The sequence below is a fragment of the Lycorma delicatula genome, chromosome 5 (assembly GCF_047948215.1).
Source record: "Lycorma delicatula isolate Av1 chromosome 5, ASM4794821v1, whole genome shotgun sequence".
Taxonomy (NCBI): domain Eukaryota; kingdom Metazoa; phylum Arthropoda; class Insecta; order Hemiptera; family Fulgoridae; genus Lycorma; species Lycorma delicatula.
Window position 1 is genome coordinate 175,089,301 of NC_134459.1, and position 15,684 is coordinate 175,104,984.

The window sequence follows — 15,684 nt, forward strand, 5'->3', positions numbered from 1 at the left end:
TCATATGGTGTCCATATCAGATATTTAAGTTTACAAACTTAAATACAGAGCAATTATTGCCAGCACAGATCCTTTTAATGTTCATAAAATAAAGGTTTCATTTTTTTTATATATAAAATGGTGCAAACTTTGTGTGTATGTAAAATAAGTAGTAAATGATATGAATCATTGATTCTCAAAAATTTTGCCCACCATCCACATTGAGAATCAAAAATTTTCTGGCGCCCTCCCAGAATTTTTAAACTTACCATCTGTTAAATTAAATTGCAATTGCTGTTTTTAAGACGTGCTCTTAAAAACAGCACTTGCAATTGTTTTTAAACATGGCATAAAACAAACATAAACTTCAACATAAAACTTTCTACTCATTCCATCATAAAAAATTTGTAATTGCAGTAAAACATTTACTGATTATTTTAATATTAGAGAGGAAACATTCCCTTAACAATTATCAATTCCAATCATTATGAAAATTTGATAGCTCATACAGTAAATGTTTGCAAAATTATTTAAAAACAACGGACATATTAGAGTATTTTTATTAAAAACATTCTGACACTAAAAGGAATAATAAGCAGTAAACCTAAATATTTTTATATTATGATATTTTGTACAATTTAATGTTAATTACTTTTAACTATAAACTGTACTGTCACTATGAAATTGTTCAAAATAATCTGGAACAAATAAATCTTAATTCTTGTGTATTTTCTTTAAATAATTTTATTACAATTTTTTTTTAATAATCTTAAAAATCTTTTGTTTCACAGAAACCTTTTTCTAAAACCAGACTGTACCTGTACCATTGACAAAAAAATCTAAAATTAGTTTGCGGTGCTTCGTGAAATATTTTAAATGAAAGACATAAAATGTTATTTTATAAAAAAGCAATACTGGATATTAGATTCTAGGAACCAAATAAAATAACAAAATTAAAGAAATCTAAAAACAAGATAAATAATAGTTATCATTACCGCATAATATTATGTGTATATCGTTATTATAAAAATTATATATGCGATGTAATCATTATTTATGATCACGTCACACTGTAAATTATTTTATTAAGTAAAACAAAATTAAAATTAATAAAATATACATTTTCTCAAAACTAAAAATATAGAATAGATTTATTTTAATGAAGGTGGTGTGTTCCAAATTGCACTGGATGTTCTCGGCCGTTTTAATTTGTTTAAACCCAACAGTTTTAACTTAGGACTAACGTCACATTTATATAATTGCCAAGCTTGCAGAGGAATATACGCATCTATTGTGACAGCTGTCTCACGATTATGACCTATAAAAGAAATTCAAAATGTGAAGTCTTACAGTAACATAAAATACTCTACATCCTTCATTTATTTTACATATATTATCCTTTATAATTGTTTAAAATAAATATTTTACTTTACATAAAATGCTCTACACTTCCCTTCTTACAAACGAACAAGGGCATACGTGCATGCACACACACATACACACACACACACAAAATTCTATTGAAATAAAAACCATCTAGTACAGAAAATTGAGATAAGACACCTACCTTAATAAGGTAAGTATTAGTATTACGGCAGAATTAAGTTTTATTTTAATAGAATTTAAAATATAATTTGTAAGTACAGAGGAATAATATGATACTTAAAAAGATTAATTTCACTAAAATAAATTAAGCCTAATTTTCTAAATAACTTTATTTGTATCAATGGATATTCATCCACTGATTTTACTTATATCAGTATTAATAAATGAACAAATAAATAAAAAGTCCTCCTCTATGAAGCATGAGACCTTGCCGTTGGTGAGGGGGCTTGAGTGCTCAGGGATACAGAGTAGCTGGACCGAAGGTGCAACCATATCGGAGAGGTATCTGTTGAGAGCCAGACTAAGGAATGATTCCTGAAAGAGGGCAGCAGCTCTTTCAGTAGTTGTTAGGGGTGTGAGTCACAATGACTTAAACGGCCATATCAACATCACTCAGTCCTCTGAGTACTGCGCAGCTGAAAGCAATGGAAAACTACAGCTGTTTTTTTTTCCAAGAAAATGTGGCTCTCTGCATTTTCACATAACAATAATGGAGGCGCCTACCTTGGTAAAATATTCCGGAGGTAAAATAGTCCCCCGTTTGGGTCGCTGGGTGGGGACTACTAAGGAAGGGGTCACCAGAAAAGTAAAAGATAACATTCTACGAGTCGGAGCGTGGAATGTTAGAAGCTTAAAAAAGGTTGGTAGGGTAGAAAATTTAAAAAGGGAAATGGATGGGGTAAATGTGGATATAGTAGGAATTAGTGAGGTTCGGTGGGAAGAGGAAGGCGACTTTTGGTCAGGTGATTTTAGAGTAATTAACTCAGCGTCAAATAATGGGCAGGCAGGAGTAGGTTTCGTGATGAACAAGAAGATAGGGAGGAGAGTGTAGTATTTCAAGACGCATAGCGATAGAATCATTGTAATAAGGATAAAATCAAAACCTAAACCGACAACGATTGTTAACGTCTATATGCCTACAAGCGCCCATAATGATGATGAGGTAGAGTGTGTATACGAAGAGATTGATGAAGCAATTAAACACGTAAAAGGAGATGAAAATTTAATAATAGTTGGAGATTGGAATGCAAGCATTGGAAAAGGCAAGGAAGGAAATATAGTGGGTGAATACAGGCTGGGCAAAAGGAATGAAAGAGGGGACCGACTTATAGAGTTTTGCACGAAGTATAATTTAGTAATTGCAAACACCCAATTTAAAAATCATAATACAAGAATATACACTTAGAAAAAGCCAGGCGATACTGCAAGGTATCAGATAGATTATATCATGGTTAAGCAAAGATTTGGAAATCAACTCGTTGACTGCAAAACTTACCCTGGAGCAGACATTGATAGCGACCATAATTTGGTGATAATGAAATGTAGATTGGGGTTTAAAAACCTGAAGAAAAGATATCAGATGAATCGGTGGAATTTAGAGAAGCTTGAGGAAGAGGAGGTAAAGAAGATTTTTGAGGAGGACATCACAAGAGGTCTGAGTAAAAAAGATAAGGTAGAAAATGTAGAAGAAGAATGGGAGAATGTTAAAAAGGAAATTCTTAAATCTATTCTTTTAAGTTTTAATTCTTAAAACTTAGGCGGAATAAAGAGAACTGGTAGAAAACCTTGGGTTTCAGACGATATATTGAAGCTGATGGATGAACGTAGAAAATATAAGAATGCTAGTGATGAAGAAAGTAAAAGGAACTATCGGCAATTAAGAAATGCTATAAACAGGAAGTGGAAACTGGCGAAAGAAGAGTGGATTAAAGAAAAGTGTTCAGAAGTGGAAAGAGAAATGAACGTTGGTAAAATAGACGAACATACAGGAAAGTTACGGAAAATTTAGGGGTACATAAATTAAAATCTAATAATGTGTTAAACAAAGATGGTACACCAATATATAATACGAAAGGTAAAGTCGATAGATGGGTGGAATATATTGAAGAGTTATACGGAGGAAATGAATTAGAAAATGGTGTTATAGAGGAAGAAGAGGAAGTTGAGGAGGATGAAATGGGAGAAAGAATACTGAGATCTGAATTTAAGAGAGCATTAAAAGATTTAAATGGCAGAAAGGCTCCTGGAATAGACGGAAAACCTAGAGAATTACTGCGCAGTGCAGGTGAGGAAGCGATTGATAGATTATACAAACTGGTGTGTAATATTTATGAAAAAGGGGAATTTCCGTCAGACTTCAAAAAAAGTGTTATAGTAATGATACCAAAGAAAGCAGGGGCAGATAAATGTGAAGAATACAGAACAATTAGTTTAACTAGTCACGCATCAAAAATCTTAACTAAAATTCTATACAGAAGAATTGAGAGGAGAGTGAAGGAAGTGTTAGGAGAAGACCAATTTGGTTTCAGGAAAAGTATAGGGGCAAGGGAAGCAATTTTAGGTCTCAGATTAATAGTAGAAGGAAGATTAAAGAAAAACAAACCAACATACTTGGCGTTTATAGACCTAGAAAAGGCATTCGATAAAGTAGACTGGAATAGAATGTTCAGCATTTAAAAAAAATTAGGGTTCAAATATAGAGATAGAAGAACAATTGCTAACATGTACAGGAACCAAACAGCAACAGTAACAATTAAAGTCCATAAAAAAGAAGCCGTAATAAGAAAGGGAGTCCGACAAGGATGTTCCCTGTCTCCGATACTTTTTAATCTTTACATGGAACTAGCGGTTAATGATTTTAAAGAACAATTTAGATTCGGAGTAACAGTACAAGGTGAAAAGATAAAGATGCTACGATTTGCTGATGATATAGTAATTCTAGCCGAGAGTAAAAAGGATTTAGAAGAAACAATGAAAGGCATAGATGAAGTCCTACGCAAGAACTATCGCATGAAAATAAACAAGAACAAAACAAAAGTAATGAAATGTAGTAGAAATAACAAAGCTGAATGTGAAAATAGGACGAGAAAAGATTATGGAGGTAGAAGAAATTTGTTATTTGGGAAGTAGAATTACTAAAGATGGACGAAGCAGGAGCGATATAAAATGCCGAATAGCACAAGCTAAACGAGCCTTCAGTAAGAAATATAATTTGTTTACATCAAAAATTAATTTAAATGCCAGGAAAAGATTTTTGTAAGTGTATGTTTGGAGTGTCGCTTTATATGGAAGTGAAACTTGGACAATTGGAGTATCTGAGAAGAAAAGATTAGAAGCTTTTGAAATGTGTTGCTGCTATAGGAGAATGTTAAAAATCAGATGGGTGGTTAAAGTGACAAATGAAGAGGTATTGCGAAAAATAGATGAAGAAAGAAGCATTTGGAAAAATATAGTTAAAAGAAGAGACAGACTTATAGGCCACATACTAAGGCACCCTGGAATAGTCGCTTTAATATTGGAAGGAGAGGTAGAAGGAAAAAATTATGCAGGCAAGCCACGTTTGGAATATGTAAAAGAAATTGTTAGGGATGTAGGATGTAGAGGGTATACTGAAACGAAACGACTAGCAATAGATAGGGAATCTTGGAGAGCTGCTCAAACCAGTCAAATGACTGAAGGCAAAAAAAAAATAAAAAGTAATTGAATAAGAATTATCAATTTGAGAAGGGCTTTTACTTCCTTGTAGAAAGTAACAAAAGTAATTGTGATCACAAAAAATTTCAGATTTAAATGGAAATATCAATTTTTACCATCCCTGAATCCATTTTGACTAGTTTCAGCATGACATCTGCATCTCACATAACTCAGAAACGATTTTAGCCATAGAATGTTGAAATTTTAGATGTCAGACTGTTGTAACATCTAGTTGTGCACGTCCCCTTTTGTTTGCAATTGACTGGACTAAAAGTGTCTGAAAAGCCCAAAATCAAAAAATTTAGAATTTGGACTTTTCTTAACTGCAGTAATAAGCCCTCATTGAGAGCTTTTTAGTGATTTATCATTAGCGATACTTATTTTCATCCAGAGTTATAGCAGCATTAAATTTTAATTAAATATTTGGATATTACAAGTGGAAGGCATACCAGTTCAAATCGACTTCATATATGTATACTTTTTTTATTTTAATAAATAATAATTCAATAATAACAATAGAAAAAAAATGAAAAAGTCAGAAGTTATTAGTGAAATAAAATTTTATTTACTTTACATTTTCATTTAAAAATTTTTACAGAAATTAATTTTATAAATAAATCAATATATTTAATTTAAAAAAAAAATATGTACATGAAGTCAGATTCGAACTGATTGTGTCCATGGTTACAGATCTGACATGTTCTCACTTATACCACATAACTGCTTAGTGACGTGATCAGATTAAAGAATAAAGATGAGAATATTTTGAAAACCCCAGAAGATATTAAGAGGTGATCTGTAAACTTGTTGGATGTGAATAGTAATAAGGTGTCAGTGACCAACAGGATAAACGTGGATCAGTTAACTCAAAATAAACTGGTGAGGGAGGGGCCAAAAATAAGGTGGACGAGAAGCTCTGGGTCCAGATAAAACAGTGTTCCAATACATTAAGAAAAAAAGGTGAGTATTAGATGATCAGAGAACAGATTATAGTAAAACTGTTTATAAAAAAAAAAAAACTATATAGGAATAGCATTAATAGGCGATGCACAAAAATTCCTAAAAGTATTACTCTAAACAGAATAGAGAGACTGAAATGATGAATCTACTTGCCTTAGCTGTTCTCGATGTGAAGATGCCTAAAACAGTTATGAACAAAAAGAGCATCATCAACTCGATTAAAGAACTAATTATAAATCAACCGATGAGTTGGAATGAGTGTGAATGATTTAATATAAGTAAAGAGCGTGTTATTAACTATATTTAATGAAATAATAAAAATTATAACAAGGAATATTAAAACAATTATTCAAGGGGAAATGAATTTAATGATTTTGTGTCGATGATAAAACTATCAGGGTTAAATTTCAATCGATTAAATTATGCTCCTTGAAAATAAAAAAGCGGTTAGAATAAGGAACTGTGACGATTCGAATGTAGTGTATTAAACATAAGAAAAGTAGATTAAGATGGTTTGGGGAGATGAGAGTAGAAGTTGAGAGACTATCTTGAATATTAAGAGAAAGTTACAGACAGGCAAGATGGAGGAAGTGCAATGTTGGAGTAATAGATAAGAGAGCTTAATCAACATCCACACCCAGTGATCTGAAGCGAGGAGCTACATATATTTCCATGTAGTAATAACATTTTTATATCCAATCGTGGACTAAAAACATAAAACTTTTTTCACTAAAGTGAGAATAAGGCAAACTTAAATTTTTAAATACTTTTCTAATCTAAGCTAACATATTTTTAATAATTTCAAATATTATTGAATTATTTTCTTATTTATTAATTTGTTATTGTTACAAATTAAATTTCTGCACTGATCATATTTAATTTCCATTTTCATAAATTCAGATATAATACGAGAAATATTTTTGAAAGACCGTTTTAACTTTGTACAAAATATCTCATTACACTTAGATATTCAAATACCAGGCGATTCAAAAAGGATTTCAAAATTTTAAAAGCATATAACATTTTTTTTAGTTAACTTACAGATTTGGTCGAGGTCTCATTTCATAGCTAAACATATCGAGTTTTGGTGGTGCGGAACATGCTTGCTGTGCGTTTTGGTTTCACAATTTGCAGTCAGCAACCACAGCTCAACGTAATTTTAGTAGAGTACAGTAGGGAGCCTCCTATTAGGCACACAATTTACTCTTGGCACCAAACTTTTGTTGAGACAGGTTGTTTGTTAAACACAGAAAATCACCAGGACATCCACAGATCCCTGAAGCTACTGTGGAACAACTCAGAGAAGGCTTTGCATGTAATCCGAAGAATCAACTCTGTGTGTCATGTGAGATTGGCATTCCACAAAAGACTGGCTCACATTACGTAACAATTGCGCTTGAAGCCATACAAACTAACTGTGGTTCACTACATTACAGATGACGACAATTTGCTTGGCTGCAGTTTTGTGTGGAAATGATGGATAGAACTGCAGACGATACATTTTTAGATGATGTGATTTTTAGTGATGAGTGAACATTTCACATCAGCGGCAAGGTATGTAGCATCTGTGTATATCAATGTTTTTCTTTTCCCTAAGCAAACAAAAGACTACAGCCAGTTCTTCTTCAGGAGATGACTGTAAATGGTATCGTTTATCTACATGTGTTTCAAAATTTTCTAATTCCTCAGTTAGATAATGATGACCAAGATGCATGCCATTACTATCAGTAAGACAGGGGGCATCACCTCACTATCACCTAGAAGTCCGAGCGAGATTTTCTTGATTCTCTATTTCTCAGGTCTGTGGATCGGTCATGAAGGTCCACTTGCAGGCCACCTTGTTCCCCAGATTTGACCCCCACTAGATTTTTTCTTGTGGGATTTCATTAAAGATCGTGTTTATGAACCTTTGCCTGCTGATCTTGTTGACTTTAAATTAACACCGTAGTTAACACACCACTTGTTGGCTAGTCTGGAATGAAATCGACTTCAGGAGGGATAAATGTCGCATTACAAATTGTACGATATTGTACCAAACTGAATGTTGGGTAACAAAACTTGGTGTTTTTCCATGAAATGAGACCTCAACCAAATCTGTATGTTCATCTCAATAAATTTTTGTATGCTTTTAAGTTTTGAAGTCCTTTTTGAATCACATGGTATTTAATTTGTAAACTAAATACAAATCTTCTTTTTGATCATATTCTTTCGCAAATGTATCTACTACACTATTTTTATAATTATATGTTATGTATTTTTCTTACTCTTTATTAATTTTTTTTTGTTTAGGCCATGCTAAGATAATTTGTTTCAGTGCTTTTTCATGTTTCAAATTATAATCCGATTCATTTTGTATTTTATTATTTTTATTTTCACCCTTTATTCTGCATATAAACTTTCCATTCTTATTACAATATAGTGTCTAATCTTGGAACTGATAAAGAGCGACTTTTTATTTTGTAAATATTATTTGTTAATCTATAAGCATTTCTCATTCTATCTTACCCATTTGGTGGTATAATTTCACCTAGATGCTTAAATTTTTCAAATAGAGCCGCATTTCAATTTTTAGAGGTTTTTAAGAACATTCTTTTTTGTTATACATGTATTAGGGGCTTTTTTTAAGAGATTTGTAAGCCTGTATTTTCATATCATCTTTCAAAATATAATTAGATCATCAGGTCATCTGCGAAAGTAAAGTAGTTTACCGAGATTTTCTTACTATTATTTAAATTTATTACCTTTGCCACAATCATTTTAGTTTGCTATCGTGTACAAACATGATACAAAGCATCAACTTTATTTAATCATGAATGATGTGATCTTTTAATGGTTTTTATTTCTGCTCACAAGTTAAACATTAGATTCAATGTTATAATTGTTTGTGTTACACATAAAAATTTGAATTTTAAATTTCTAATTCTAAATTTTAATGTAATAAAATTTGAAAAAAAAATTGCATTAATAATACACATGTATAACAAAATAAAAAAATTAAGACTGAAAATGAGCTAAAGATATTTTAAAGGAAACTTCTCAGTAGCTGAATTCTGTTTATAATAACTAAGAAAACATGTTTAGGACAATGTTTTTCAAATTTTTAAATTATTAATAATCCAGAGCATAGGATTAAAATTAAATATTATATTAAAATGCTCTTTTATACCTCTTTTTAGTCTCTCTTTACATTATACCAATATTTTCAGACAAGACTATCATAAGAGTGATTGGTTCATAAGAGTGTATCTCAAATAAAGCTTTATAAGGCTTCTTTTTTATTACTGACATTCTTATTCCGTTCTGCCTTTACTTCATTCTGTTTCACAGTAACTATCCTTCCACCAGACCATTGAGTCGCCTAATGATGAGAACCTGTGGTCTTTTTAGTTTTCTATTATTGATTAATTAGCAAGAGATCACTAAATATATATAAAAGAAAACTGTATAATAAGACGATAAAAGTGTCTTGATTCTGAATAATGTTTATGTGAATTTTATCCTAAGAGCTAGCATGCACGGATGATTTTTATCATCGTGATAAAAAGGTTTCAGACACTGTCACGTCACATCATCAAAAAGGAGTGTGCTCATGAAGAATGAGTCGCTAAACTTTTTTTTAAATTCAAGCATTATTTGTCAATATGGATTTTGAAGACAGTCAGTCAGTTATTATCTGCAAACTCATGAGACATAAAAGCCAATATTGTAAAAAAGAATACTGGGTACACCCCCTTTGGAGTAACAGGCTAATAAGTGGAAAGCTTTACAATATGTTTCATAAACAAAGACATTTTTCAAATGTGTTGAAAGTTCTGATGAATTACTGCAACTTTTAACTGCAATAACATACAAAAATGAAATTTTCTGTCCCAGCTGAAGAAAGACTTGCTGTAAATTTAAGGTAAGTAAATAAAAATAAGTAATTTTAATCGTTTTAATAACTAAATAGCTGCAAATTAACAAATTAATAGTGTATAAGTGGTGATGATGGTGATGCGTACTACCACCCATTAAATTACTGCTCACGTGTAATCCTGGTAAATGTCATACACTTCAGAATCTTCATTAGAGCCACGAGTAAATTGTGAAACATAGGATTAAATAATATTTTATGTAGCTGAGGAGTCTTCGGGTGAAGTTGAATTAGAATAATATACCGGGTTTTGAGGAGTCGGCGGTAATAGGGAGACAGAATATTTGGGTTTGATCTGAGAATATTGAGGACTTGTAGATGGTATAATTTTGCTGTGCGCCTGAACTGCAACCAAACTGACCTTGCGCAGATGGGCCCAGTTATTGAGAGAAATATGTGGATTGTATCATTCTGACAGAGTTTTGTTTTTGAACATCCTGAAAAATTTGTAAAATCTTTACTAATTTATTCTAATTAGGACTTCTAATGTACTCTAATTTATTCTCCTCTGGGACTGCTTTTAACAATGGCACCAGAGACAGTGCAAAATGTTTTCCCTTTTCATTGTCATCATATTCATTTTTATTTTTCCCTAAAACCTCAATCAATTTATTTTCGTCAGCTCTTGTTTTTATTTAATATGCCCAGAAGCATTTCTTTGTAGGGTTTTTTATTTAATTTTTCTTTCGGATATGTTGCTTTTGCTGTGGTACACAGCAAAGAGATAATCAATATCTCCACTATCTTCTTCGCAATCTCCTTCCTGTACAGAGGCTGCATTTCCTGTGGACTCTCAAGTCTCCATGCTTGGGAGAACAAATAAAAGTTGTTCAAAATAGATGTACTTTCTTCTCCTCTTAGAGGCCTGACCTGAATTGATAGTTTTTTTGTTTTCGTAGCTCACATGAGAAACAAGCTCTTACATTTTTCCACCCTTTTTGTAACAGTTTACCTGAAAATAAATACTTAGAATATAAAAAATCATTGAATTTTTAAATATCAATTAATAATAGGTAGGCAATTAAGTAGTTACCTACGCAATTTATGTTTATATGTGTTTGTGAGGATATATGTGTATATGATAGTGATTATTATTATTCTGCCTAACTCAATCTTAACAAAAGAGTTTTTTATTTCAGATATCTCGTGACCGGCGCCGCTTCAACAGCATATCATCTGAATATTTGTTAGGTGCTACTACAGTATGAGAAATCATAAAGTCTACATGTACAGAAATCAGGAATTTGCACAGATTATTCATGCCAGAAAATAATGAAGATGGCTGGCTGATTATCTCTAATCGGTTTTACCAACAGACAAATTTTCCTAACATACTGGGCGCGATAGACGGCAAGCAAACATAGGTTTATAGTGTTTTAATTACATAAAATATTTTTTCAACTGTTCTTATGGCATGGATAGATGTAGATTACAAACTGTGTACATAGACATAGGTGCGGATGGAGCAGCAAGCAATTCCAGTATATTTCAGAATTCAAACATGGGTAAAAGGTTGCAGCAAACCAATTAAATATACCAAATGATTGTATTTTGCCTAATGACAAAAATGGAAAAAAGATGTCATTTTATCTGGTAGCAGATGAGGCACTTGGTTTATCAAGACACATTTTATAACCATATGCAAGAAAATCATTGACTACCGTGAAGAAGATTTACAACTATTGGCACACGAGGGCACGTCGTATAGTTGAGTGCACTTTCGGTATACTTAGCAATAAATGGCGAGTTTCGCACAGGACTCTTGACATCAGTCCTGACTTTGCTGCTATAATAGTATGATCGTGTTGCATTTTACACTATTTTGTATGTTGCAAAGATGGCATTCAATTTTTTAATACTGCTTATTAATGACCACTACAAAAGTAGTATAAAACCTGCATATACTGATAGAACTATATTAGCAGCAAACATACGCAATTATTTTGCATCATTCTTTACTTTGCCGCAAGGAGCTGTACCATGGCAAGATGATAAAATTTTAATTGTAATAATATGTAGTTACCTATTAGAGTGCACGTCAAGCTAATAATAAATAATTGTAATTTTAAAATTAAAATGTAAAACTTACCGGCTTCTGTTTTTTGTTGTGAAGACAAGTTATCCCAAGCTCTTGAAAATATTATTCGACTGATTTCTTCTCATCCTTCAATTTTCAAATTTATGTCCAAATAATCCTTTAATTTTTTGTTGAAAAGTGCTGGTCTTTTTGCTATTTCTATAAAAACATCATTATCGATGCTGTCTTGTTGTGCAAAGACGTTGACACCATGTTTGCGTGTCACCGTGTCAATAGTTGGGAAGCAAATGGGGAGAGGGAAATGCATGAAGTGACAATTTTGTCACCCGTGTGCATGTGGCTATCAAAACCTACGCAGCGACAGTTTTGTCACTGGCTTGTTCCAGAGTCAGTGGACAAAAGTGTTACCAACTATCACATCATAACATGCACGCATCTTAGATATCCACAGACTTGACAAGAGGATGAAACAATCACGATGACAAAAATTACCCATGCACGCTAGCTCTAAATCTTTACTACAATCAACTCCAGAAACTTTCTAAAAAGTAGCAAGAATCGATCTATTTTAACTATCCAGTTAATCCAGTAAAGAGCAAGTAACCCAACAAATATAACACTGATGACCGACAGGAATAGAGTCTGTTAAATATAGTATCAACCCCCGTGGCATTTAATCTTTCTTCAGTTTCTTAATTTTTAATTATGATAAGTCTGAGATGTTCCAGCTGTTGAACTGCTTAACTGTAAGGATGGAATTTAACACCTTACCTTAACAACATCCATATTTAAAAAATATTTATTGCTCACAGTATAATCATAATGAGTACTTACGCATTGCCCAGGCTGGAATTCTTTTCTTTGGATGATCTTCATCCTCACTAGAATCACTTGTTTCTGCATGATCAACTCCATAATCTTCTTCAGTCTTGGGATTTTTTAGTATTCTTTTTGGATTTTCAGGAGTCATAACATAAGTTTCATTATTACCGGCAGCAGTATATGTAGAATTCTGTACAGTTTCCAAATAATTAATTAAAAAATATTAACATCCTTTGTAAGACTGAAATTTTATAAAATTTTAAGATAAATTAAAAAAGCTGATAACACAGTTGTAGGACTTTCCCATCATGCGGCTAAACCTGCGTTCTAGGAAAATCCTACAACTTTTGACTTTTTCTGATGCACGGCTTACACACACAACTTAATTTAAAACATTTATCATTTTATTTTAATATATTTTTTCATTTATTTAATTCAATGACTGTAACTAAAGCGCGCGTTCATACTGTATATAATTTGCATGGGTTTGGCAGTACTAGCAGCAACAGTCAGCACTGAACTTACACTCAACAAATTTTGTTCGTATGGTCGGCAGACTGGTGCAGCCACAAGGCGTAACGCACCAGGTACTGAATCAACCAGGCGATCGATCATGTTTGAGATCCAGCCAGACCGAGCTACTTTTTTACACTAAATATTATTCATTTATTTAATTCCACTGCTCACTTGTGATGTCACAACATAGCAAACGACTTTTAGTAGCTATGCACCAGTGCTACCAACCTTTGAAATATTAACTAAATAAAATAAAAAATTAATATTTAAGGTATGAAAAATAATTTGGTTGGGAACCCTGTGGAATTACAAAATTTCCCAGTCCAAGAAGATAAGGGAAATGTGAATTTCCCACAGAGAAAAAGGAAAATTCCAAGATGATGGACTTTGACACTAGCGCTCCTTGTGGTGACAGGGAGTAATATTGATGCAATTTGCCACATAGTTTAGAGCACATTATTTGGAGTGGGGGTTTGATTTCACAAATTTTTTTTTGAAAATATTATTTTTTAATTAACAAATGTGCCTAAGAAAAAAAAAATCTTGAGACTGAGAGTGACCTTGTTCTACAGTCTCACCCCCTTGACCCCTTTTAAGTTGAAAATTTAACGACATTAATTCCTCATGTAATAGAAGTAACCTTGATTAAGTTTGGTCATGATCGGTCCAGTAGTTCTGGAGACATAAGATGATTTAGAGGCCAACACCAAACACACACACGAATATTAACATCCAGAAAATTTCCATCTGATATTTTGGATTCTTTACATGTCAAAATGTCAAGATTCGGTGAAAACTGCTTATGCCCAAATTGGACTGATTACAATACTTTCTCTTCCAGAGCTATATCTCTGCTACAGCGCTATCTAGACGAGAAAGTAAAACTAATATCAATAAAATAGGATTAAAAAATACACTAAAATGTAGACAATAATCCTATCAATTGTTTACATGTCAAGTTTTTCACGTCAGTGCCAAATTAAACCTTTATTTGATACAGGCTTCAAAAAGTTAAATTTAAATAATTGAAACTTATTATTTTCAGTGAGTTTGTGTTATTTTTAAAAAAAATATTTTTTTAAACATTTTAATTTTATTTATAACTGAAATTTCAGTAAGATTACAAACAAAAAATATATAATATATAAACAGAATATATGGTAAATAGTCATTCACAAGAAATATAAAAGGTAGGAAACTTACATCTTGTAATAAGAAGAGAATCCAGAAAAAAAGATTTTAACATTTTGTAAATCTTACTCGGACTGTAACTTACATTTACAAATAATTTAATTAAAAATATCGATAAAACTGTTCCATCATGTTGCAATGTCACACCTATTTATGATTAGCAAACACGAGATAGAATTCTCATTAATGGTAGTTTTTTTTCTGTTGCCCATGATACTAAATTTCTAGGCATTTTACCTTAATAAAAATTCTAGCTCGTCATTATTAGATATTTATTAATCTACATAATCCTTTCTGAAGGACACCTCTTAGATTTCTTCAAAACATCAAGACAAATTTTGAAGGTACAAAATGGGCTACTGGATCATTGTTTGGCATTCAGTAATTATGAATATAGTGATATTTAGTAAGTCATTCAGATTCATGAATTTGCAGTTTCCTAAAAACAATAGTCCATTTATTCTTAAATAAAGAAGCAATATCCGCATTTCAAACCAGACAACGAAACAGTTTCATGTTAATTCAACAATTAAACTTTGTCTTAGCACACCTACCCATTCCTGATGTGATCTATGTAACAATCAGAATAAAAAGGCTTATTTTTTCTACACTTTGTGATAAAAATATATATTCTTTAATTTCTTATACTCGTATATTATGTTTTCTTATAAGTATATTATAATAATATACATCTTAACTCATTAGTACCGAAATTTTTTTTTCATCTTATTTTTTTGTTAAATTTCTGTTATTGTTAGTTTTAAATGTAGTTTTGTACTTTTAACCAAACTTATTTATTTTATAGTTAATTTTTGTTGTGTCTACAAATGTTGACAGTGAGCATAGTTGGGAACGTATTCTATGTCAACAGTGGCCTTGAAGGGCAACAATGAATATTATACAATCATGTCATAATTAAATGAATTTTATTCAAAAGTATATAATGTACACACTACTAATACCAATAATACAAATACAACTTTTATAAATAAATAAACTACTTATAATTAGGCCAGTTTTATAAAAAAATATTCACGTACATGTAACATTGACAGATATATAATACATAAATTTAAGTAAAAACATTGACAGATTGTAAAATACAATACACTCAATAAAATTCCAAATATTCAAATTCATTAATCAGAAGAAAATAGTTCATAATGTAAATGTAATCTAACATTGC

The 15,684-nt window shown here is 31.6% G+C and overlaps 1 protein-coding gene across 1 annotated transcript in view; it reads right to left on the reverse strand.

The window, feature by feature from the left end:
- Positions 1 to 687: 687 nt before the first annotated feature.
- The window catches only part of LOC142325604 (uncharacterized), a 55,311-nt gene continuing 40,314 nt past the window's right edge, over positions 688 to 15,684 (reverse strand). The window contains exons 11-12 of the mRNA XM_075367550.1: positions 12,804 to 12,981; positions 688 to 1,297 (exon numbers count right to left, since the gene is read on the reverse strand). Coding sequence (XP_075223665.1) covers positions 1,131 to 1,297; positions 12,804 to 12,981 — 345 coding nt within the window. The 3' untranslated portion in view covers positions 688 to 1,130. The remainder of the gene's footprint in view (positions 1,298 to 12,803; positions 12,982 to 15,684) is intronic.